Raw genomic sequence first — 27698 nt, 5'->3', positions numbered from 1 at the left:
TTCAGTGCTACCATTGACTAATGGTGCTACCTCCAGTTAGAATTATAGCTCAGTGGTTATTCTAGTTCGTTTCAGAAGTTATCGTTGCTCTGGTAGCGTTACGGCAACGGCACTAATGGCAATGCATGTTTTCGTTTTCGTTGTCCGCGCGGCTTTCCTGCAACATTGTGTAGATAGATACGTTATTATAATAACAGGGAGTTCTCCGCAACGTGTTGCCGCGATAACGTTGCCGTGGCCGCAACACTGTTATTCATCCTGTTATGTTATAACGCCCATCTCTACCGAGTACCGATCTACCGATAAAATCGATGCTTTCGGAGCCAAAACATCGATCACATCGATGTTTGTTCCGAGTTTCTCGTCTGTTCTCTGCACTGTAACAGCCAATTAACCTAAAACCAATACAATTCAGTTACGGAAAACATCAATACTGTATTTCATTACTTTTTTTGGCCTAAAAGACCGATGTAACAAACCAAATCATCGGTTCGGTAATCTACCATCGATGTAAACAAACAACTTCGAACATCGATAGAAAAGACATCGATGTTTCGAAAACATCGACAATCGGAATTGATGCTCGCTCTCACTCATTGACTCATTCTCTACTCTCTACTCTAGTGTTCGTGTGGAAGGAAATACAGAATAACCATAACCTAAAAGTTTTAAACTGATCTGAAACTTGTCAAACGTTTGAAGTAGTGGTGGACACTGGACAGTAAGATCACTTTTTGCACTCGTGATTCCGTTTTGTGCTTCTTATAATTGATTACCCAACACTCAGTGGAACAAGTGTTCAGATTAAATATTTTTTATTACTGATATATCATACTTCCGATACTTTACAACGTTAAAATAAGAAGTACCTTGCCTTGCCATAAAGGTCAAAATGGCTTGCTCCGGCTGGAACTTAATCGTCTTCTGTGTTTGTTTGGTCAAATATGTCGTATTTCAAACTACTGTCAGTGTTGAGTAAATGTGTTTACAACGTGAGTTTAAGTTTATTTATTTAGGCCTAAGTTGCAAGAAGTCAATGTTGTGCTGAAAAATGGTGATTTCGTTCTGAGGCTGGTAAATGTAAATGTTTTGTTAGAAGCATAGGTGTTTTCAGTCAATACGAATCTAACTAATGAGATGTAAATTTAATTAAATAATTGTTTTAACTGTGATTTAAACCTGTGTAGGCAAATGATAATATATAAACTGATCCAATCGGAAGAAACATCCTTCTAAACTAAGTTTATTTTAACCTTTTCTGTAATGTAATTAATTATTTTTTTATTACTTAAAAGTTAGCCTATGTTTAAACTTACATTTAACTAATCCACTAATATTTAACTATTTAACTAAATATTTATTTACATAATATTACCTTTTTAGAGTGTTTTTATCAGTCAGTCGGTAACCTTTAATCTTCTCAATAAATAAAAGTTGGTTCAGGCCTAACTTAGCCTAGATTCAGCTTTGGATTACAATGTAGGCTAGCCTACTGTGTTACAGTAGTAATAGATTGCATGTGCGTTTTAGTAGGCCTAGATATGGCCCATTACTAAGTTAACCGTTTCTTGATCATGTTCTTAACATTTGTTTTTATTATGCCTATTATCTTAATTATCGGTATGCGTTATGCCTATTATCTTAATTTGATGTTTAGACAGTAAAGTTCTAGGCCATTGCTGGATTAACTAAGTTAAACCTTTAATGTTTGGATGCAATGTTTTTTAGGTTAGGCCTATACCTAACTACCAATCCGACTTATTATTTATTTATTATTTCTTCTAACGTTTGAATTTATCATTAGGCCTAAGTTATGATGTTGTTAAATCAGATGTTTCAATTTTTTTTAAGAATTACATTGTATTATCACACACAAGATTTTTATTAAATATCCTTTTTCATCTGTGATTTTACTTTTTTTAGACTGGATAAATTTTATTAAATTCTTATTTTTCACTCTAAAATAATTGCATGAAATGTGTTTTATTTTATAGTAGCACACAAAACTATATATTGTCGATAAATTAATGTACAATTCTGAACTAGGCAATACTCTTTTATGGTGAAATTGTGCGAGCATATACCCCATGAATTTTTCAAAACTACCAATGAAAACCTTGAATTATGCATGAATTTTTTTATCTCACTTTGGTGGCAACCCTGCTTTAGGCATAGAACAACGCTTCAATATACAAAATTATTTCATTTTTAAGCTCTACAAAATGGTCTGGAAAGAAATTGTAAAATTTTATGTTTTTAGAGTCAAAAATTTGAAAAACTTATTTTTACCCCATAAAAAACCCTATAAACCCCCGTTCCCATAGTCCGATCATGCTGGTTTGCAAACTCGTTCGTAAATGCTGGTTTACACGTTTGTACCAAATTTTATCAAAATCGGATCAATTTTGCTCGAGTTATCTCGCTAACGGATACATACTGTATATAAATATATATATATATATATATATATATATATGAATTTAAACGGAGGGTGTTTTCGGGCTCTGGGGACCTCAAAACAAAAAAGTGAATCGGTCCTGGGTCTAGGTCTTACCATGAGACCTATGGTAATAGCTTATTCCCTATATGGGAAATTCGCTAAATGAATAAATAAATGAATAAATGAATTTATTTCCCATAATACAAAACACTTTACAAACATAATAATTGTTGAGAAATGTAAACTGGTCACTTTTTCAAGTAGTGTGGCCAGTTAAAAGGTTAATCATACATAATAAATAATAAATTGTTGAGCCTAGCATCAGATGACAAATATTTTATCCGCCTGCTGTAACATCTGGGCAAAACTTAGACTAAGAAAGTGTTAACAAAATACACATAAAATAAGGTAACATTAACACAATCTTATACCAAAGAGTTGGCAAGATAACCTACATCCTGTTGAGAACTAAGCCAAGTGATTGTTCTTTTACAAAAGTGTTTGAAATTTGTTGTATTTTTAATATGAAGCGGAAGCTGATTGTAAAATTTTGGACCCAAGTATTGAAATGAATGTCTGAAAAAAGTTTTGTTTACTTTGGGTAATTTGATAGATTTATTTGCAAAACTTCTTGTACTGTAAGGATGATTTGGAATTATATTTTCTCTGTTTCCGCTCCGGATGAAGAACAATCTCAGGACTTTAAAAATAAAAAGATGTTGAACTGGTAGAATGCATAACTGTTGGTATAATGGAAAAGAGCGAGACGTAGGAATTGGCTAACTCAGGAACTCACTAACTCGGTCGTGTGTCGGAACTGGCTAACTCTGGAACTGGCTAACCGTCTCAGTCAGGAATTGGCTAACTCCGGAACCCGCTAACGCGATTTTGTCTTGCGGCGGAATTCGCTAACTCTGGAAGTCGCTAACCCGGCCGCGCCCACTGCAGGAGCGTTGCCAACCTTGTACGACAAAATAATCGTACACTGCCGTATTTCAAAATGTCAGTGTCAATGAAAATACAGTAAATGTTATTGTTTTTTGTTATCAATTCCACTTTTAACAGATAACTAGTTCAAAGTAATTCAAAGACAATTGAAAAATCATGAAAAAGTGTTTATTTATTTAACTGTACAATGGCCAGTTAAATGTTTATGATTTCGATCTTAAAAATAAATGCCATCAGTACAAAAGAAAATAATAGAATATGAAAAATAATGAAAATTCAGTTTAATTGGTACTAAATAATTAGACCCCTACGAAATTAAGCTAAAATACACGCAAGATCTCAAACACGGAAAACAGATTTAATCGTAATGTCGTAATAAACCAAACCCATTAATTAATACAGTCATCAACTATCGTAACTTTCATAACTAATTCATAGATTTAAAATCAAATGTTCGTCGTTGAACCGTCCAACTTACGTGTACAAATATGATGACATAGACTAAGTTTTTATCTAGGCCTAATAGTTTGAACCAAAGCATTGTAGGCCTACTAGTAAATAGTTGCCTAATTCTAAAATGTGTTGATTTTTTTAGCAATAATGTTACATGTTTTAAAACAGTTTTTAGATTGTAGGCCTACACCTAAGCACCACTAGTAAGAAATAGGAGAAGATATAATATTCATATAATAAAACGTGACAGGGTTATTTTAATTCACGATTCTTAATAAACGAATTGACTGATTTTCCTGATTTGAGTGTTGGGTTTCCTTTATTGCTTTCACAAACTATATAAACGATACCAAGCCATTGCTCGGTTCACCGTTCACCGGTACTGAGCTACACAATAGACAATAGCTTTGTTTTTGGATAAGATCAAGTAATTTTAGCTATGGCCACCATTCATAAGAATTGTAACAAACAAGAACGCTTGGGTCCATTTAGAACCAGCCTGGAGAAAAACTCTAGACTTTTAAAAAATAGGCCTACTGAAAGACGTAAAATTAATATTAATTCAACAAAATTAAGAGGATAACCCGGGTTCTACACGATAATAGCCTATGATAAAAGAAATTTGCAAGTTGTATTTATGCATAGACTCATTTTTAATGCTATCCATGAATACATCTACCACTTGATAATGTATTGATAAATATTTATTTAAATTCAATAGCTCTATTTAAAAATACATTACCAATACAATGTAATTCTGTAATGACGTTTAACGTGTAAATTGTATTATGATTTATGATTCAAGGTTACAAGCCCAGTATATAAAATGCGAACTCAATAATTTTATTTGCAGAAGTTCACAAAATGGTATTTATTCGAATAAAAGAAACAAATGGCGGACTACGAAAATAGATATTTCATAACATGAAATAGATCCAAATTAAATGTGCATTTTTATCTTTTTGCATACCAAAAAACTACTATTTAAGTAAGAAACCCACATATAACACATACTCCCTTATATTAGTACACTAGCAGAGTACCCGTCCTTCGTACGGGGTTGGTATATAAGTGTAAAATGTTTATTGCAGTCATACTCAAGCTTTGTGTTTGCAATGGGGGACGACACAGTTTGATAAAATTTGGTTCTTGAAGTTTACGGTATGCTATAGTATAACACATTTACCATAGCCATAATGCTCTACTACTGCACCTAAACAATAGAAAACAAATCATCAAACCTTTGCACAATATCACAAATGATTCATTAAATGGTCATATAGGCCTAAAAATAACTGTAAACAATCCTACTTTGATAGTTCTCATTGCGTATCACAGCTTTTGTTGCTGCTTAGTTCAATGAGCTATTGTCAAAAATTCAAACAAAAAATGGCCTAATCGTGTTGTACCCTGTTGGTAAACCTTATAACGTTTTAATGCTATTGCATATCATAGAATCAACTTGTTTAGTTGAAACAGCTGACTAATTTTTTTAATTCCTTTTAAATGTGAATACTCATAAGGTTAACATAGGGATCCATAGAGCCACTGGGGCGGAGTACGGAAGGACTTTTGAGATAAGAATAGGCTTATATGTTAATCGGGAATGTGAGCTATCATTATGCCAAATTTCAGCCCAATCCATCCAGTAGTTAAAGCGTGATTGAACTTCAAACAAACAAACAAACACACAAACTTTCACATTTATAATATTAGTATGATTTCTCATCCTTATGGATCAGCTGAAGACAGTTTTATTGTTAGTTCTGTCCGGTGCACTGTCTTTAGAGGTCGTGTTTTGTATACAATTGTTTCTTGTTTTCAGTCATTAAAAACTTCGTTTAACCATAGTATTTTTTATCTATGGTTTAACCAAATAAAACGTTCTAATCACATCTAATAACACGTCCCCTAGTTATACAACCAAACAGTAAAGAACAAATCATGAAGTTAACTATCAAATAATAGAAACACAATTTTGTCGACACTAGCGATCAGTGTCACCGGACATGAACTAGACACGAAAAACGAGCTTCAAAGTTTACAATGGGATGTAAAGTTTACTTGTTTTGGTTAGTCTATGGCAAGACTATAATGCATTTTCCACCCTAATAATCATAAGAATAATGTTAAAACATACTTCCAAATATATTTATTTTATCGCTACGTTGCTCTTACTCCTAATTAATCGTAGGATACGACATTATGGTACCGATACGATATAGGTACTACACTTTCAGCAGCACTGGCCAAAAATATTCGTCCTTGGCTCCCATTGGACGGCCCGCGAGGCTTCTGATTGGGAGTTAGCGAGTTCCGCCGAGGGACCGAGTTAGCGACTTCCGTACGAGGACGGAATTCGCTAACCCGGCTCTAGAGCGGGTTAGCGGGTTCCGGAGTTAGCCAATTCCGAAACCGAACAAGTTAGCGAGTTCCTCTCATCGACCAAATTTGAAGATAGGGCGTTTAACATGGGGTTAGCGAGTTCCAGAGTTAGCCAATTCCGCGGACCCAAAAGAGCTAGTTCGTTTAGGTTTTTTGAGAATTATTCGCAAGAAAAAATTTTGAGTTGTTCTAATCTTCTCTAATAATGTTTTGTAAGTACCTCCCCAGCAAGGCAAGGCATATTGTAATCTTGAATTTATCAATGCAAAATAAAGTGTTTGTAAAAGTGAAGTGTTACAAAAGTTTCGTAGAAAATAGAATTTTCTAATTTGTGATCTTAATTTTGAGTGTAGTTCTAAAACATGGTGTTCAAAAGTTAGTTTTTCATCAAGCAAAACTCCCTAGTATTTAATCGATTTAACTTTTTCTAATGGTTGGCAGGTACATAAGTGGATATTGCAGGTAGGGGAATGAAAAATTAAAGGAGAAGGGGTGTCAAAACCAAAGAAGTCAAAATTAACATATTTTGTCTTACTAACATTTACTTGCATTTTGTTTATGGGGCACCATTTTCTGAGTAATAAAAGATCGTAGTTGATTGAATCTGAAAGGAGAACAGTATCATTTTGAGTGTAAAAAAGAGCAATGTCGTCTGCAAAAGCATTTATATTTCCTTTAAAATCAAGTTCAAGAAGATCGTTAATGAATATTAGGAACAGGGTTGCAGAGGTCGTTGACCCTTGGGGAACACCCGTCTGAACAATGAGTGAATCGCTAATGTTGTTGTTGATTTTAACTTGCTGCTTTCTTCCTGTAATAAAACTACGAAACCAATTTAAAGCTATGCCTCTAATTCCTGCAGCCTCTAGCTTATTGATAAGAATCTCATGGTTGACCATGTCGAAAGCTTTTTTGAAATCTACGAAGAGACCTGTGGTTTTTTTATTTGAATTAAAGCCATTAAATATTAACTCTGTCACAGTTAATAATGCACTTTCCGTTGATCTGCCTTTTATAAATCCAAACTGCTTATGGCTAAAAAATGTAATTTGTTCAGAAAATTTGTCAATCTTAATAACATTAATTTTTCAATCAATTTAGAAAAAACAGAAAGAAGGCTAATTGGTCTGAGGTTATCTAATCGTAATGAATTTGGTTTTTTCAATTCTAAAAGGACTTTTTTGTTTCAGATCTCACTTGGAGTCTAAATTAAAGATCTTTAATCAATTTTATGATGGCAAAAGCAGTGAAATCCGTAGCAGAGAGGTAAGGTTGTTCTTAGAAAGTAATCTTATCTTGGGAAAAAGAATGGTTTTCATATGTGTACCGAAAGTGGCATTTTTCGCTGCATACTCCATTTTAACTAGCCAGGCAAAGCTGAACACAGACAGGGGCGACTCCAGAGGGCAGGCCAGGTAGGCCCTGGCCTACCCAACATTTTGGTAGATATTTCAAAATTATAAATAAATTTAACTATATGTAAATAAGTTCAACTATATGTAAATAAATTTAACCATATGAAATTAAATTTAACTATGTAAATAAAGGGAAAGTATTTTTTTGGAAATTATTTGTATTTAAATTTTAAAGTTCCCCCTTTTTTTCGGGGAAAGCCTTCAAACATCTTGTTCCCCGATCAAACTCTTTCTTGATCCTTGTCAGGCCTACCAAAAAAATTATTCCTGGAGCCGCCCCGGAACACAGGGACAACAAATTTGATTCACAGGAATAGTCGTGCGAGTTGTTTTCATTTACTACGGGAAGCAGATCATGGCAATAATTGGAGCAAGTCCCGGAAAATTACTTTCCTGTCAAGTTATGAACTATACTTTTCATCTCAATACAAACAACTCATAGACAGAATAACAGACTTCAGTAAAATTCAAACTATCTTAAAAAAGTGACCTCATGTATACATGACTAGCTGTGTGCCCGTTCTACGCACGGGGATCCTATAGTAGTCAGTTGAAACCTTCTTAAGTTGGTTTGCATATTTTTAGATATGCTGGCAAAGCTATTATCATTGACTATACACCTCTACTAGATTGAACACTATGCGGTCGCTTTGTTAACAATACACTGGTTCTGCGTTAGTGTATGGACTGGTCCACGTAGTTATGTTAGATGACGCTCGAGCGCCTTTAGTTCCCTTAGATAACGTAGGATTGCGCTGCGAGCGCCCGTCGTCTGTCACTGCAGACAACCTCGGCTACGATGCGTATTGCGACTGCGAGCCGCGAGTGCCGAGCAGTGGCGGTTACTTTGTTGATTAGCGCGCGGTAAAAAGTACAAATTGCTGGGTCCCCCATGAGATATTGCGTGATATATAGCTTGCCTACTTTGATTGTGTGTCTCGTATCCATTGGCAAATGTCAGCTGATTTTCATTAAACCAAATTAGATTATAATTTCCAGCAAAATTTTCCAAAACATGCCATATTTAAGAGTGGGCAGTAGCAGTCGGCCATATTGGATTGATGCCCCATAAGAACAATGTAATCTTTTGAACCATATAGCGCCGTTATTTTTTAACATAGAACTACGTTTGATGTGTCATTGGAAAGAGAATACAATTCTACAGGGGGTTTGCTTTTTATTTTTTCGATTAAAGAAATATTAAAATAATTATAGCAAAAATACGCTTGTTTAAGTTTACAAATTTGTGGAGGATTTTCTAAAGGAATATTTGAAATTCGAAAAAGCAAACCCCCTACAAAATTTAATTATCTATCGAATAAAGTTTGTTTCAAGAAGATCCGACGTAAACTGTGCACTTGATATGGTTTAAGAAAATGCATGTTTTTGCTGCGCATCGCGGCGGTAATTCGGCGTAGTAGTCTGGCAGATCTCCGTGAGATAGCAGCACGCTCGCGCATTTGGCGGGAGTTCAAATCAGGTTATTATGATTCTACATTCATCATGCGCTGCTAATTTTATAGCTTTTTTTATTTAATGTGAAACAAATATTGTTACGAAATTATTGTTATGATTATTGTTGTCATAGTTATAGTTATTGAATGAAAGGAAATTAACTGGGGTGGGGACAGTAAGAAATGGTGTAGTGTTGAATACATTATAAATTTGAATACACGTATAAAATATGTTGTAAATTTATCAAATACTATTTCTTAGTTCTATAGGCTACTGATATAAGTACAAAACCAACATGTGTACAATCAACATAAATGATATGCCAGAGCCTTCCTGTCCCACGCAATGATTGGAAACGAGATACAGTTTAGTAGGAATACAGTATAAAATCTTTTAATACAATATATACATTTGAGGCATTAAATTATATTCGTTTCATGTGATAACGGGCAAATTTCATAATTTAACTAATATTTACAGATGTATTTTTGAAAGAATTAGTCTGCTGGTCTAAAAAATTGTTCTGTTTATAAAATAAAATTTTAAATGCCTAAAATTCAATTACATAATTTATAATTATAAAATCAAACCGTCATAACCTATCCAAACTATAAACTATAACGATAATGAAGAAATCAAATCAAAAAGTTGGTGCCTCCTGAGGTTTTGAACCGGTAACCTTTAATTGAAACGTTTCTCCGGTGCGCTAACCACTACACCACCGAGACAAGATGTTATCTGTAGGGAAGGAAATCTCCTAATCCTCTAGGTCAATCACAGCATAGATAGCTACCCCCTCCCACCTTGGCCGACGTCTCGGCCTTACACACTGTAACCACGAGACACATTGCACTCGCCCCACCCCTACACCTTGTATTTCTCATTTTCGCAAGTCACGTGATAATGTTGAAAAAACGCGCCAAATCCATCCTAGACATTATTGTGAACTGTGAGGTTATGTTCTAGGCTAGCATCCTATTTGGTCTGCTGTGTCCACAAGTCCAGTGACGTTTAGAGTTCCCTAGTAATAATTCGTAGTTCCACTTACTTACAAATGTAGAAAGTCATTTCGTGTGCTTCTTTTTATTTACGGGTGTGGTATTATAGGAAATAAAAAACGACCGTTGCGAAGAAAGGCGAAAAACAGAGGTGGTGAAAGGTTGGCTGAGTGGAGAGTATTGAGAGATTTTGGTGTTGTGGGAAGTAGAAAAAGAAAACTAAGTAGTGATGTCGAGGAGCTGATTGCTGATGAGGCGATGAGCTGTGGGGAAGAGGATGGAAATTTGTTACCTCAAAGGCCCGGCGCATATTGAGACGCAGTCGGAGCAGCGCAGCGTAGTGCCGCGCAGGGCAGTGTTTTGTAAACCACATGTTCGCTAGGAAACGCGCATATTATGGCGCAGCGCAGGGCAGGGCAGTGCAGCCCCACACTTGGACTGCGCGCACTTGTGGTCGAGTCACAAGTGTCTGTGCCGCATTGCTCACCTGCACCGGGTTGACTAGTGTTTTGTGACGGATCTAGAGGATAATTAATAGAAATTGTGCGTTTTTATCCAGTTTTTATGTTACCAGTCATAGTAAGTAAATAAAGAGTAATTACAAGAATAAAATCTGGCAGAAAATACGAAAATTACTCAATATTGTAAACATTTTTCGCCCTTTCTTTCTTGTTCTCTGGTGAAGAAGTAACAATAAATCTAGATAAGCACCTGAATCTGACTTAGAACTGAAATCCTAAATTTAACAATATGTTAACACAAGAAACTGTGACACTCCTATACGAGAACTGTACGACACTGCTTCCCAATATGCGATGTCAACTGTGCAACACAGACTTTTTGCCCAATTCCGCCCTGTGCTGTGCTGCACTGCCATGATCGTGCCACACATCTCAATACAATATGCGCCTGGGCTTTGTAGACAATTCCACGCTATCATCTGATCCTACTGACTGTTTGGGCAACTGTGATAATACCGGTCGTAGAATAGTTGACATTTGTTATTTAGTTGATCAATTTGTCCAACTAAACATGCGCCTCAATTCGGCTGTTCCCTCAGAAACCTGAAATTAGTTAGTGAAATAAAAAGAGGGCTTAGGAGTGGGTTTGTGTTTGATTGCAACATGTGCCACATCAAACAGACAATATGGAGTGAGCCTGAACCTCGGGGAAATGCAATGTCAATGGACATAAACAGTGCAGCAGTAGCCGGTTCTATTACCAATGGTGGAGGATTTGTCGCCTTAGAACGGCTGCTGTCTGCAATGAATGTTCGTGCCATGAACCGGAAAACGTATGACAAACATGAAGAACTAATTTCGAAAGGTTGGGAGGAAACTTGCCATTTGGACACCAAAAGGTCTAAAAACTGTAAAAATTGATCGGGACGATGACTTTTGGGAAGTAAACATGAAAGAAAAACTTGAAACCTTTTATATGAAATGTTTACTTCCCGAACTTGTAAACTCACCTCACAATATTCATTTAGGCTAGGCCTATTCTATAAATGTTTAAAGTTAATAAGTTAACAAAGATATACGAATTACAAAAGGTGTTTTATTGAAACAAATGAACAAACATGCAATGAAATTTAAAAGGCTTAACGTTATAATGAAAGGACTGACAATGGAGTGTGGGGGTTGAAATTAAAATGAAATAGAAGATAAGTTTTATAAGAAATTTTAAGTATTATAAGAAATGTGTTGATGTCCCAAGTAGCAGAAAAACGAGAAAAAAATTGTTTTAATATCAATTTTAAACTTATATTAAAACTGTTATTAATATGAGTATAGTTGACAACCGGCAAAATTTAAAATATTTCAAAAATAGTTTTACAACTATATTGCAACAGTTTTACAACAATTTAAAAACTGTTTTAACAACAATTTTAAAATTGACTTTGCAACAAGTTGAAAATTGTTTTTACATAGACCAGCCATCCCATGGGCATATCCTAAACACGAAATAATAAAGATTTTGTGTGAAATGCATATATATCAGTTGAGCATTTTGATTAAATAGTTCATAAAAACAAATTTTGAGAAAAAACTAGAATCAAAATTATCTTTCCCAGCGGGTCTTGAACCCGGGACCTCCAGACTGTGAATCCCTTACCTTAGCACTGAACTAGGCCTATCTGTGGTTGTTGATAATTTATGTTTTCAATCGGTCAAAGAGGAGCGGACAGTTGCAATGGTTGCAATAAATACTTTTGATACTATGATTATGTTTAGGCCTCAAGTCAAGTTGTTGAATTGATTTTCTGGGAGTTGAGGAGGATACCGGTATTTGAATGTAGATGAATTAATTAACATTGCTAATGTTATTATAATTATTAAGAGTAATTCATCTTCCCCCCTTAAATTGTTCAACTACAAAAAATTTGCTCAAATAACTGAAAAAAAAAAAAAAATATATTTGCATTATTATTATATGTTAAGCAGGTGTTCCATCACTGTATCTAGTATCACAACTATCACAATTAACGTCATCGGTAACTTATCACAAAAATCTGTAACTTATGCATTAAACAGATTGCAAATAACTTCATTTTGTGATGTTCTACAAGCCTAGTGTAAGTGTTTCACAAATTGTATGTTTGTCAAGTGTTGTTTTGGTTAGGCCTATGCCATCCACCATGATTGTAAAGTTGAACAGTATTTACGTTGGTAAGTTATTTAGAAAACTTGATCTTCAACTAATGTTTCCAACATGTGATGGATCCGATTTACCATTCATTAATGTAATTACTTAACTTGTTTCATTTTTGAGTAATCTCAGAATTGATAATGTTACACCATGTACATATAACAGATCAATTTAATTAAATATTATTCACCCTGTTTTTGCTTATTTTTCATGAGCATTGTTCCACTATTTTTATTTTGTACAACACTTTTTTACTCTTCGCATTTTTGCGCTAAACTTTATCGTTTAGGAGCTGTATGATACAAAAAGTAGACCGGAAGTCATTTTTTCATAGGCTGTATATCCTAAACTTGTGGGTTTATGGAATAAATTTCACGAATAAAAAAGTTTTTAAATTGCATGTTCTATCCGAAAACATGATAAACTATAGGGCTTTAATAAGAAATTTCAATTATTGCTTTAGAAAATTTTGTATGATCCTTGTTCCACTTCAAAACTTTTGTTTCAAAACTGATTATTTCCCCATAGAATTCTCTATGATATAAAATTGTAACAGGCTAAATAACCATCATAGATAAATCCACTAACAACGAAGAGCAGTGAGCAAAATCGAGTGTTCTAAGTAAATAAGCGATGGAAGTGACTTAGGGCACTCCGTCACTCCGAGCAGGAGCAGGGTGGAATCGCCGTCCAGTCCACTGACACAGTTCGTTCATCGCCAGTGCTAATGCGGCGTTGCCTTAGCGCCTGGCGAGGGTTCGGCAACACCGCGCCCGCGCCGTGAGTCACTTATCGATCGATACATGCCTGTGACGTCGAGACTGCCACGCACGTAGTTCAACAAATGTCCGCTCCACTCCACGCGCGCTAGTGTGCCAATTTTGGCCATTTCGGGATTTTGTTTTACTGGGACCCACTCTTAAGACTAAATATGATTTATATAAAAGTATTTTCTAAAATCATTATACAAAATTTTGGCTTGGAGACCATGTTATGCCTCATTTTCATCATCTCACTGAGGACGTTTTCAAAAATGAACATTCCTAGGGTGAAGTTGGAAATCATAGAAAAAAAAGTTTTAAAAGTGTACTGTCTGTGTGACTGAGGAATTGCTTTTTCGCAGAAGTCGTTTCTAAGTGGAATTAAATATACACTTTAGTCAACAAGTAATTATAACCATCACCTTTTATAAATTATAATATTTTGGTGCTTTACAATTTAATTAACTATTATTGTTTTTTTTTTTTTACTGAAATAACACCTCTACTCTATTAGTATATAATGGATTAAGAAAAATGAACCACAAGAAAATTGAAACACGGTTAAAAACTACAAAGAATTGTCGATAAAGAACACTTTTATTAGAAGAACATTAATTAATAATAAGAATAAATGAACATACATACATAAAAAACCAATGGACTCAAACATTACTAATCAGCCTTCGGGGATCGCAGGTGAGAAAATATTACATGATATTTTAGTAATTTTTAAACGGTGTAATTTTTAAATGGAAGCATATAACATAAAACTTAATATAGAATCAACTTGACAAATCAAATGTTCATTCTAATGGGTAAGAAGACGTTACGAGGTGTATTAAAATGTAATATTGAATAAATGCAAACGATGTAGCATTTTATACAGGGTGTTCAAAAAAGGTGGGGACATATTTTACCTACTGATTCCTTGGTTCAAAATAACGACAAAATCAAGAATAATTTTTTATTTTTCAAAATCGCTTCGTTAACCAGATATCCACCATTTTGTATTTTTTACATAAACATTTTTATCTTTTAATATTTCAACCGATAATTATGAAACTTGGTATGTATGTTAAGGTAGAAGAGACCCGTGTTGGAAAAAAAGTTCATCTCGATTCAACCTAAAATTTCAAAATGGTGGCCATTTAAAATGTTTAAACTTAAATTACTCAAAAATGGCTGGTTTTATGAAAATTGTTTAAAAAAACACTTTTATTTAGCATTTTTAATTATCTATCAAACGATATCATATTAAAAAAGATCACATAATAAATAGCTGACATATGACGATTTTTAGTTGTAAAATGGGGTACGTTTGCCCCATTTTACAACTTAAAATCGAAATATTTCAGCTATTTCTCATTCAATCTTTTTGAACTTGGCATCGTTTGATAGATGAATAATAATGCTAAATAAAAATGATTTTGACATTCTTTCATAAAACCAGCTATGTTCAAGTAATTTCAGTTAAAAATTGTAAATGGCTATTTGAAGTCTCTATGTAGACTGAGTCATGGATATGTTCTTATTAACATAATAAGCTAATTTTTGACACATTTGTGCACTTATTTTTGATTGATTTGTCTCCTAGCAAACCAAAGTCAACTAGTTTGATCAAATTAAAACTGTAGGCTAATCTGTAAAATTGAAATTCGCTGAGTCACCAAGTTGTGAATTATCCGATTTTGCTGAAACAAAAATCAAATATAAGCTGGTTTAAACACATTTTACGTGGTAAGAATGAAAAATTACTGTTTAACAGAAACAATTATATAGTTGAAAGATCCTAAAAAGTACTGGTTTTGATAGAAACTCTGCACTAACACTGAAGTTTAAAATTTAATTGTAAACAAACCACTGAGCGAATCTTTCTGAAATTTTTATGGCTTATTGGTAGGCTTATTGTTAACATTTCTATGCATTTAAAATACTCATAATAATTTTTATGCTGCTGTTAATTTTTAAAACGTATGCTAACATCGTTAAAAGATGCTAAAAATTTCGTTAAAAATACCATGTCGTGTTTGTCGTGACACAACAAATAACACCAATATTACAGATTTATAATGCGAACAACGATGTTTTTTTAAACAGTGTGGGGGCCAGAGGCCAGGTACACATCGGCAATGTCGCAGATTCACTCGCGCTCCCGCCCGGCTGGGAAATATTGTACAAACACCGAAACACCAGGCTGCCCGATGCCAGTCGCGGGAGAAATTTTTGTTTACAAATATAAATCTGTTTAAAAAACACCTTTTTTCGCATTATAAATCTAAAATATTGGTGTTATTTCTTGTGTCACGACAAACACGATGGTATTTTGAACGAAATTTTTAGCGACTTATTAACGATGTTAGCATACGTTTTAAAAATTAACAGCAGCGTAAAAACTATTGTGAGAAAACATTTTAAAATGCATGGAAATGTTAAAAATAAACCTACCAATCTTACTAATATTATAAATGAGAAAGTTTGTGTCATTATTTGTTTGGTTGTTTGTTTGAAGTTCAATCACGCATTAACTACTGGACAGATTGGGCTGAAATTTGGCATGATGATAGCTCACATTCCCGATTTACATATAGGTATATTGTTATCTAAAAAATCCTTTCGGGCTCCGCCCCAGTGGCTCTGTAGTTCCCCATAATAACCTTATGAGTATGGGTCTGACTTAGGGGAGGTACGAATGAGGCATTTAGTTCAAAATTCCTCCGTGAACAGCGCTGTAGTAGAGAGCACTTTGGCAATGAAGGTTTACTAATCGCAAAAATTGTTCTGTTCATAAAATAACATTATAAATGCCTCAAATTCAATTTTATTATTTTTTAATTATAAAATTAAACTATTATAACCTAACCGAACTAACCAAACTTGCTGATAAAGAAATATAACAAAAGTTTAGTAATCGGAAAAATAATTATGTTTATTAAATAAAACTAGAAATAGCTCAATTAAAATTTTATAATGACTTAATAATAAAATTAAACTGTAATAACCGAACCAAACCAACCAAACTTGCTGATAATAAAAAAATCTTGGACAAAAAGATAATGCAACCAGTAGGATTCGAACCCGGGACCTTCAGCATATCAGCCTGGCACGCTAACCATTAGACCACTGAGGCCGATGGCTACATTCAGTTTTGTTACGGTAATGGCGTTCCCTCAGCTAATAAGAAGCCCACAGCTGTCATCGTAGCCTCTTCTATACCTCCCCTGAGTAAATACCTTATGAGTATTCATATTTAAAGGGAATTAAAGAATTTAGTCAGCTGTTTCAAATAAAAAAGTTGATTCATTGATATGCAAAAGCATTAAAAAGTTATAATATTCACCAACAGGGTGCAGCACTATTGTTTTTATTTTGCATTTACGAAAACAGCTAATTTGAACCAAGCAGCAACAAAAAACTGTGATACGTAATGAGAACTGTCAAAGTAGGATTGTTTACAGTTATGTTTATGTCCTTAAGACACAAAGAAAATTGTAGTTGCTTAAATTCAGAGGGCAATTCGGATGAAATCATTAGTATTCTTGAGATTAAGACTATTTCTCCTTTAAATTTACCAGTAATAACTTTTGCTTCAATCAATTTTGGTGTCATTTTTTCAATCGTCAGTCTGGTAACGTTACACAGCCTCGGTGGATTTACTATTCGCATTAGCATTATTGGAGTTCCTTCTTTTAATGACAGTAATGTGGTGGGTTATTGAGAGGCATTTGAACACCTGAGATAGCACGCACGATTATTATTCACTTAATAATTTATGTTAGAGTAGGTGTTTACAGGTCAAAACTAACGACAACGTTCACAACCGTTACGACCGTCGCCGTGCTCAAACATTTGCGAACTGAAGTTTGGCAACAATACAGCTTTTAACATTTTGGTGTCAAACTAAGGGATGAATGAGATGGCACAAAAACTTTATGACACATCACTCAAAGGTAGCGAGCGGCATGTCATTTCCCAAAGAATTGAGACGGGGCCTCGCGCCCAAAACCGTCAGGTGACGGACTACTTAAACATCTGCCTATTTAGTCCCCTAGTGCAAATCTGTGGTTTTGACTCATTATAGCTATTTCTCAAGTTCCTCACATAAAAATAAGTAGCATAATTTTACTGTGTTGAAATTAATTAGAAACTAGAGGACCCATGCTGCTCCGCAGCTTTACAGTAAATATAATATCCGAGAAATAATCAAATTTATGATTTTTGATTGAGTAATACAGTATCTTGAACGTAACTGATTCAAACGATCAACAGCACGACACCTCAAATTATAGCCTATTATATTATTTACTGATTATTTTGAGTCTAAAACATATAAAACATGAACAATACTGGAGCTATTGTTTTTTAATCATAGAAAAAACCTTATGCAAAATAATCTTTATGTTGGTTGTTCACCTTGCGTTTGCTTGAAACTCGTCTGATTTGAATAATTGATAGCTTAATGAAAGCCGGTATTCCTCTGAAGGTTCTTGAACAAAATATATAGGATTAGATAATTATAACTGGTGAAATACATCTTAAATTAAAGTAAGATTTCAAAAATGAATCAAATTATGTTTTTTGGCCGAGTAATACAGAAGGTAAATATATACCGATGCTTGATGTGAAATCTGTGCATGTATACCTTCAATTTGAGTTCCAATCATAAAAATCGGTCTGGTAGAAGAGCCAAACGAACTCGGAAAATATATCAAATTTAACTCCCATAAGAAATACATGGAGAGCAAATTTTTTTACATATAAACCGAGTGAGACGAAAGATAATTATATGCCGATGCTTGATGGCAAATCTGTATGTGCATTCCTTCAATTTGAGACCTCAATCATGAAAATTGGTCGGGTAGAAGAGCTAAACCATTGACTATACATAGTCAATAGCTAAACAAAATCGGCAAAGAGAAACCAAATTTAACTCCCATAAGAAATACATGGGGAGCAAATTTTGTTTACGTATAAACCGAGTGAGACTATCGATAATTATATGCCGTTGCTTGATGGCAAATCTGTGCGTGCATAGGCCGGGCACGCACTATCCCAACCATGACCACGACCACGACCAAACGCCCGACCAGTGGTTGAAATGAAAAATGAAATGAAATATTACTTTATTATCACAAAAACATTTCACAGATCCAGCGTTAGCTGGTGAAACAGGTGATATTGTCAGAGATCTTAAACACTAAGTTACATAACAAAACTAAAATCCACATAGCTTTAACTAAAATATATTTACTTATCATTTAAATAATCGGAAATATTATAATAATTTTTCTGTAAAAGGTATCGTTTGAAATCATTTTTAAATTTTGAAATACTGTTAATTTCTTTGAATTAGTGGGTAGACTGTTGTAAAGCCTTAATCCCATATAATAAGGAGATCTTTCATATAAACAAAGGCGATGTCTTGGATATTGAAAATTTTTTGAGCGTGTAAGATATGGATGACTGATTTGTTTATCATTGTACATTTGATAATTAATTTTAAAATTCACCATAATTTTAAATATATAAAGTGAAGGCAAAGTTAATATCTCATATTTAGCAAATAAAGCTCTGCATGAGGTTCTTTTAGGCATAAATGATAAAATCCTTATAAATTTCTTCTGAATTTTGAAAACTGCTTTAGAATAAGAAGTTGCTCCCCATAATTCAATCCCGTATTGTAAGACAGAAAAGAACATTGCATAGTACACTGTGAGTTTAGTTTTTAAATCTATTACATTTCTCAAAACATACATTTGAAAGCAAGCCGTATTTAATTTACCAACTACCATTTTTATGTGTGTTTTCCATGTTAAATTCTTATCGATATCTAAACCCAAAAATTTTGCATTTTCAGTAAAGGATATAATATTATTATCATAAGATAATTCAACAGTGGAGTTTTGCCGATTCTGAATTGTTTGAAATAGCATCACCTTTGTTTTAGAATTATTAAGTTTTAGCCCGTTGGCTGTAAACCAATTAGATAAATTAAGAATAGAAAGACTAATTTCTTGTTTAAGATTTTGCAAATTATTTGATTTAACTATTGCTGTAGTGTCATCAGCATATAAGATAAGGTTAGACGATACATTTCGAGGTAAGTCATTAATAAATATTAAAAATAGCAAGGGGCCTAGTATTGACCCTTGCGGAACCCCACATTTAGTGTTAAGCCACTGTGAAATACATTTTTTACCATTTTTTACGATTATTGTTCTTTGATGTCTGTTAGTCAAATATGAATGCATCCAAGACAGAGCCATATCAGAAAATTCATAATATTTAAGTTTACTCATTAATATATTGTAATTTACACAATCATTAATAGATCAATAGATCACAGAACACCGCAGCTGTGCTCTGAGACCCATCCAAGCCATCAGAAACCTGATTTATGAAATCTGAGACAGCAGATATAGTGTTTTTCCCAGATCTAAAACCATATTGTTTATTGGTAAATAAATCATTATTTTCGAAATATGAATAGATTTGGTTGTAAGCAATTTTTTCAAAGATTTTAGACAAAGATGGGAGTATTGAAATAGGACGATAGTTATCAGGGTCCATTAATGAGCCTTTTTTGAAAAGTGGTTTCAGCTCAGCATTTTTTAGTTGATAGGGAAAAATTCCTTCATCAAAACATTGATTGATTACTAGACACAGAGGCTCTGCAATATGGTTTATGACATTTTTAATTAATTCAATAGGAATTTCATCCCATCCAGAAGATTTTTTATTTTTTAAATTTCTAACGGTTTTTTTAATTTCTAAAATCGATACATGTCTGAACTGAAATTTCATTCTTATATTATTAGGCCTACTAGTATTATTAATCAAATTAGTTGCAGTGTGTAAGCAAGGCATACAATTTATATTTTTGTAAATGTTGCAAAATTTATCATTGAGAAAATTTACCACATTTTGTCCATCTTTTAATTGCTTGTCTCCGACACACAAATCAGGGAAATCCAAATGATTGGCATTCAGGACTCCAAGTTCAGACTTCACAACATTCCACACTGCTTTGCTCTTATTATCTGAAGATGATATAACTTTACAATTAAACATTTTCCTAGCCTTATCGCAAACAGCTTTAAATATTTTTCTATAGTTTTAGCGAATTTCCCATATAGGGAATAAGCTATTACCGTAGTACTCATGGTAAGACCTGGACGCGGGACCGATTTTTTTTTTTCGTTTTGAGGTCCCTAGAGGCCAAAAACAGAATCCGTTCAAATTCATATATATATATATATTTATATATTTATATATTTATATATATATATATATATATGTGTCCGTTAGCACGATAACTCGAGCAAAAATGATCCGATTTTGATAAAATTTGGTACAAACATGTAAACCTACGTTTATTTGAACGAGTTCGCGATCCAGCATGATCGGACCATGGGAACGGGGGTTTATGGGGGGTTTTATGGGGTAAAAATAGGTTTTTCCCATTTTTGACCCAAAAAACATAAAATTTAGCAATTTCTTTCCAAACCATTTTGTAGAGCTCAAAAAAACAAATAATTTAGTATATTGAAGCGTTATTAAGCGCCTAATGGTTACGGAGAAAATTCCAAAAAACTGTAAATTTAAAATTCCCATGTTATTCTTATGGAGAATAAGTAAACTGTTGTAGTTTGCTTGTTTATGAACATATTTTGATCAAATTTGAAAAATGTTTTTATTTCTTACTAACTATTAACATTTTACAAAAAAAAAAAAAAAAACAGTTTTACCCTCCCTGATGCAGCAAACCTAAGTACTTGTTATACTAATTCTATTTAAATAGGAAATAAATGTTATATTTTTAAGTAGACATTTTAGTGTAAATCCAATCAGGCAAATGGAAATTCGCTTAGTCTGCAGGTTTGCTGCGGCGGGGGTATTTGTAATACTTTTTAAAATTAACATCTTGAACCGTTTTGGCAATAGTGCTTAGCTCTCTTTTTCTCTGACTTGATATTTTAATACCTTTAGTCACCCAGCTTTTCCTATATTTATTTTTGGGTGGTTTGTTAGTGTAAAATTTAAGAGGGAAACATTTATCAAAATTTACTAACAACTGATTGAAAAAATTGTTAAAATTAGTTTGAGCATCTTGTTGAGGCAATGTATTCCAATTAACTTCTGATATGTGTTGATAAAAAAGCGCTTGATTTTGTTTTGGAAATAATCTTTTTTTGTACTGTATTTTTTTGCAAAGTGCAGTTGATGTGTCTTTTCTAACATACTGTATGTTTAACAAAATACCATATGTTATATTTAATAAGTTAACTTTGTTTTTGTTTACAATCATTGTTATTTAGGATTCAATTCAGAATACACTTATTTTATTTTACACATCTTTTATTTAATATGTAACAGTTTGGCGACGAGGAAAACCAGTTTTTAATTTTTTTTTACATTCTATTTATTACAATTTATTTTTTAATATGAGTGACCTAAGTTACACTGAAAGTTTGACTGATTTAAAGAAGATTAGAGTAGTAGTGAAGGGTCAGTTGTCTAAGGCTGAAAGATGGCTAGCAAACCTACAAAACATGTCAAAAGAAGTAATCAAAACCAGGATAACAACAATTGAAGATTATTGGGAAAGATTTAATTCTGTACAACAATTAATAGAAGAGAAAACTGAAGAAGCTGAAATTGAGAAAGAAATAGATTACAGAGTAGAAATGGAGGACAAATATTACAAGGTAATGGATGAGTTACAAAAACGTATGGGACAGCTTGCAGAACTACAAGTGAACACTCAAAATATTGTGCCTAGTACATCAAATTTGTCTACTCCACAACCTCGATCCACTACTTCCTCAATGATTTTCACACCATATCAGGAAAATGAATCATTCAAGAACTTCATTCGTCGATTTGAGATATTTCTATATCTACATAGCCAAGAATTGGAACCAAAGGATCAAGTGTACACAATGCTACATGCCTTAACGCCACATTTACATCAGAAACTGTATGATTTGTGCACTCCTGAAAGTCCTTTGGATAAAACATATGCTGAATTAGTAAGTCTTTTGGCTGATTATGTTGACCCTAAACCTAGTACTTGGGCCTTACAACACAAATTTATGACAAGAACACAAGAATCTGAAGAAACCGTAAAAATATATTCCGTTGAGCTTCAAAAGTTATCTTCAGACTGTGACTTCAACTGTAATAATTGTGGGAAATCAATTGCAAACACATTACTACGCATGCAGTTTATAAGAGGTATTAGCAATTCAGACATAAGAACAAAATTATTACAAGAAAGATCTGCTTCATCGTTTCAAGATGTAGTGAAACTTGCCTCCATTATGGAATTGGCAAAGAACGAAAGCTATATAGTAGAAGAAAACATTCATTCAAATGAGAAAATCAACAAGATAGCAGGTACAGGAACAAAACCACCCCATTTTTCTCCTACTTGGAACAAAAAGTTAAAGTCTCCATTTGAACGCCTCAAAGGTAAATGCTATCGTTGTGGATCACCTAGACACAGGGCACATCAGTGTAAATTTATCGGAGAAATATGTAAGAAATGCAACAAACAAGGGCATATTGCTAGCGTATGTTTAGGCACAAAACAAACAGAAATTCATTGTACCGAAACTGACAATACTATAGACTATTATAAGGAAGAGAAACAAGAGGTTTTTAAGATACACAACCAGAGTGCCGGTAATGACAAGTTTATGGTCGAGATACTTATTGAAGGTAAACCTGTGCGGATGGAGTTAGATACTGGAGCAGCAATAAGTATTCTACCATACTCTACCTTCAAAAGTCTCAACATAAATAAAAAGATTTTCCACACAAACATAGAACTAAGGACATACTCAAGCGAAATAATCAAACCCCGGGGTGTCGTCTTTATAGAATGCACTTACAATGATCAGGTGTTTGTTGGGAAACTCTACATAGTGAACCAAAATTTCGATGCCATTTTCGGAAGAGAATGGATTAGAGAGGTCAAACTGGATTGGGCAGAACTTAAAACAGTTAGTAACGATACTACATCTACTGCACTCGAAGATCTTTTGGATGAATTCAAGGAATTATTTGAACCAGGAGTAGGACTCATACCTCACAAAAAAGCACACTTACAGCTTGTTGAAGGGGCAAGACCTATTTTTGTGAAGGCTCGTCCAGTCCCATATGCACTAACTGAAAAAGTAGAACTCGAGTTGAATCGTCTGGAAGAAGCTGGAATCATTTCCAAAACAGACAAGTCCGATTGGGGTACTCCAATTGTACCTGTAGTAAAGCCTAATGGTAACATACGAATATGCGCTGATTACAAGGTTACAGTAAATAAACAAATCAAAGAAGAACATCATCCAATACCTCGGATCGAAGACATTTTTGCTCAAATGAATGGAGGACAGTTGTTCTGTACTTTGGATTTAAGTAACGCTTATCTCCACTTGGAAATGGATGCTGAGAGTGCAGAAATTCAAACTTTGAGCACTCATAAAGGACAATACATAGTTAACAGACTGATGTTTGGTGTAAAAGTTGCTCCAGGAGTTTGGCAAAAGGTGATGGACGGAATCCTTCAAGACCTTCAAGGTGTTCAGTGCTTCTTCGACGATATAATAATTCAAGGAACGTCATCAAAAGAACTACTAGAAAGACTAAAGCAAGTGTTTGAGCGTTTAAGGAGTCAAAATTTGAAGTTGAACCGTGACAAGTGCAAATTTTTTCAAAAGAAAATTGAATACTTAGGACATGTTATTGACGCCACTGGAATCCACAAAAGTAAGGATAAAATCACAGCAATTACAAATGCACGAAGGCCTCAAAACATACAGGAACTCCGATCTTTCCTAGGGCTTTTTAATTACTACAACCGGTTTGTAAAGAATTTGTCCACTGTTTTAAATCCTTTACATAGACTTCTAAAAAAAGGGCAGTCATTCATATGGGACAGTAAGTGTGAAGAAAGTTTCCAAAACATCAAGAAAAGAATAACAAGTGACACAGTTCTTTGTCACTTTAACCCAGACCTGCCATTGATCCTTGCAACTGACGCTTCACCAGTGGGACTTGGAGCAGTGATATCACATCGTTTCCCAGATGGAAGTGAAAAGCCTATAGCTTTTGCTTCAAGATCATTGACCAATGCTGAAAAACATTACAGCCAAATCGATAAAGAAGCCACAGGTATATACTGGGGGTTGAAGAAATTTTTTTCTTATTGCTACGGACGTCATTTCACACTCATCACGGACCATAAACCATTAGTGTCAATCTTCAATCCCAACAAGAGCCTACCGTCAATGTCAGCTACGCGACTATTCAACTACTCCCATTTTTTATCAGGATTTAACTACACAATTGAATTCAAGAGAACTGGTGACCATGGGAATGCAGATTTCCTCTCAAGATTTCCTGTGGAAGATTCAAAATTTACAAGTATTGACCAGTTTGGACATTTTCAAACAAACCAATTGAACACCATAACTATCAATCCCAAAGAACTAGCCGAAGAAACTAAGAAGGACGCATATTTAAAACAAATTCTTGAGGCTCTTGAGGAGGGTCAATCATTAGAGCCATTGGGATTTCACGATTATGAAGTTACATTACATGAAGGATGCCTCTTCAAAGGGTGGAAAGTAATCATCCCAAATTCCCTCAAGAAAAGAATTCTCAATGAACTACACTACGGGCACATTGGTATAGTAAATACCAAAGCTTTGGCAAGAAATTACTGCTTTTGGAGAGGAATGGATAAAGACATTGAAAACATGATTGCTGTTTGCAAGCCTTGTCGTGAGAAACAAAATTCTCCAACGAAAGAGATCAACCATCCTTGGGAACCAGCAACTCAGCCATGGGAAAGAATACATATAGATTTCATGGGCCCAACAAATGAACAAAAATTTTTCATTGTTGTTGATGCCTTCTCCAAATGGGTAGAGGTAATACCCACAAAAACAGCAACTACCGATTGGACTATTAAGGAGTTGAAGAAACTTTTTAGTACTTTTGGTCTTCCAAGCCTCATAATTTCAGACAATGGACGAAGTTTCACTTCTCTTACTTTTCAAGAGTTTCTTAAGTCATGTGGAACTCAACACAAAACTACTGCTCCGTTCCACCCATCATCTAATGGACAAGCTGAACGCTTTGTACAAACAGTGAAGAAGATGTTGAAGTCGATATTAGATGAACCAGGAACACTTGACAGTAAAATTCACAAGGCGTTAATTCAACTCCGTCAAGTACCAAACTCAACAGGAAACTCGGCATACTATCTCATGTTCAACAGACAAGTAAGAACATACCTCAGTGTTATGATACCTTCTAGAATCGAGGACTCAAAAGACAAACCTAAAGGTATAACACGCATATTTAAGGTGGGAGACCGTGTTCAAGTGAGAAACTACTACAAGGGTCAGACAAAATGGAGTTTCGGAAAAGTTACATCAAGAGATGGAAATCTACATTACAACGTTGAACTGGAGAACGGAGTAACATGCAGACGACATGTAGATCAAATGCTGCGATCAAGACTTTAAAGGGGGAAAATTGATGTGTCTTTTCTAACATACTGTATGTTTAACAAAATACCATATGTTATATTTAATAAGTTAACTTTGTTTTTGTTTACAATCATTGTTATTTAGGATTCAATTCAGAATACACCTATTTTATTTTACACATCTTTTATTTAATATGTAACAGCAGTATTTCTTGAAATTTCAATAAAAAGTGCCCTGTGATCCGAAACACCTAGTTCAAGGTTCATTTTAGATCTTATATTCTGGTTAAAAACAAAGTTGTCATTAGTTAAAATATTGTCAATGCATGAGCTTGTATTTATAGTTATTCTAGTTGGAGAACGAAAATTAATTGTAAAACCGTACATGCTGATTAAATTTAAAAACCTAGTTTTATGGCTGGGTGAGCTGCAGGTTTCTAAAATATCTATATTAAAATCTCCTGCTATACAAATCTGATAAGTTTTTACATATTTTTGTAGCTTAGAAAGTAGCAATTCTAATTTATCTATAAATATTATAAAATTATTCTCATATGGAGTTCTATAAATTGAAACAATAATAACATTCAAAATAGGTATTTCAATACTACAAACTTCAAAAATACTTTCTTCATTGTATATATATAAATCTGTAATTTCTTTAAAAACATAATCAAGTTTCAAAAGTATGCATGAACCTCCCCTTGCAATTGAGCTTCTACAATAATAAGCTGCTAACTTATATTTGTTTAGACTTGATAAAAAATTTATTTGATTATCCTGTAAACAATGCTCATTCAAACACACTACATCAACATTTGAATCATCCAAAAATAAGTGTATATCATGCAGTTTTTTCACCAGACCACCCTGAATATTCAAGTGCATGATAAATGCATTTTTCTTATTTGCACAAAAGGTTTGACCATATTCCCACTTAACACATTTTTTATACAGATCAAAATGACACTCTTTGCAATTTACACAGTAGTTATCTTGGTGTAAAAGGCTTACATTAGAGGATTTATCAGCATTTAAAAAAGATGAATTTTTATCAACATTTAAAGGAATTATTTCTCTGGGATAAGATAAATTTTCTTCAATTTCTCTTTGTTTAGTAGTTAATGTATGGATTGAATTGGATTCTTTTGGAAACTCTGGATAAGTTTTAACACATGATATACTCTTATACTTAAAGCTAACCCCCTTTAAATTTGATGACAAATTGGTATTCATAAAAAACTACTATTATTTAAAGACATTTGACATGGTGGAACTTGAATATTTACACTATTTACACTCTCTAATGCGCCACTGCTCTGCTTTTTAACACTTCCCGGAAGCTTGACCACTTCACTAAACTGAAGATCACCAGGAGTGACTTTTGGACTGGCAGGGTAACTAGTGGAGGTTGGGCTGTTGTGAGTCAGCTTAGGTGAAGTTCTTTGGTCTAGTGTCGATCCATTGGAAACAGATGCAGATGATTCCAAGTGAAGCTCGCTGATAGGGGAAGACTGTTGGGTGTGATAGACATCAATAATTTGTTGTAGACGTTTCAGAAAATAGTTATAGGGTACACCGTTGTATAAAAGCCTATTTGAGTTTTGATAATAGCAGATAATATTTACAATTGCTCCAGTTGTCATTCACCATGCGACCAGCCCGACCAAAGCAACGAATGTTTTACAAACTTCAGTGTCA

General features: G+C 34.0%; 1 protein-coding gene across 1 annotated transcript in view; it reads left to right on the top strand.

Moving 5' to 3' along the window:
* Positions 1-27698, top strand: part of LOC128983588 (ras association domain-containing protein 2) — a 144666-nt gene that overhangs the window by 25328 nt on the left and 91640 nt on the right. Inside the window, exon 4 of the mRNA XM_054402923.1 lies at positions 7417-7492. Coding sequence (XP_054258898.1) covers positions 7417-7492 — 76 coding nt within the window. The remainder of the gene's footprint in view (positions 1-7416; positions 7493-27698) is intronic.

The sequence above is a fragment of the Macrosteles quadrilineatus genome, unplaced genomic scaffold, assembly GCF_028750875.1.
Source record: "Macrosteles quadrilineatus isolate MER2022 unplaced genomic scaffold, UCM_ALF_1.0 Scaffold_1__1_contigs__length_201487025, whole genome shotgun sequence".
Taxonomy (NCBI): Eukaryota; Metazoa; Arthropoda; class Insecta; order Hemiptera; family Cicadellidae; genus Macrosteles; species Macrosteles quadrilineatus.
This window is presented reverse-complemented; position numbering and strand designations above follow the sequence as displayed.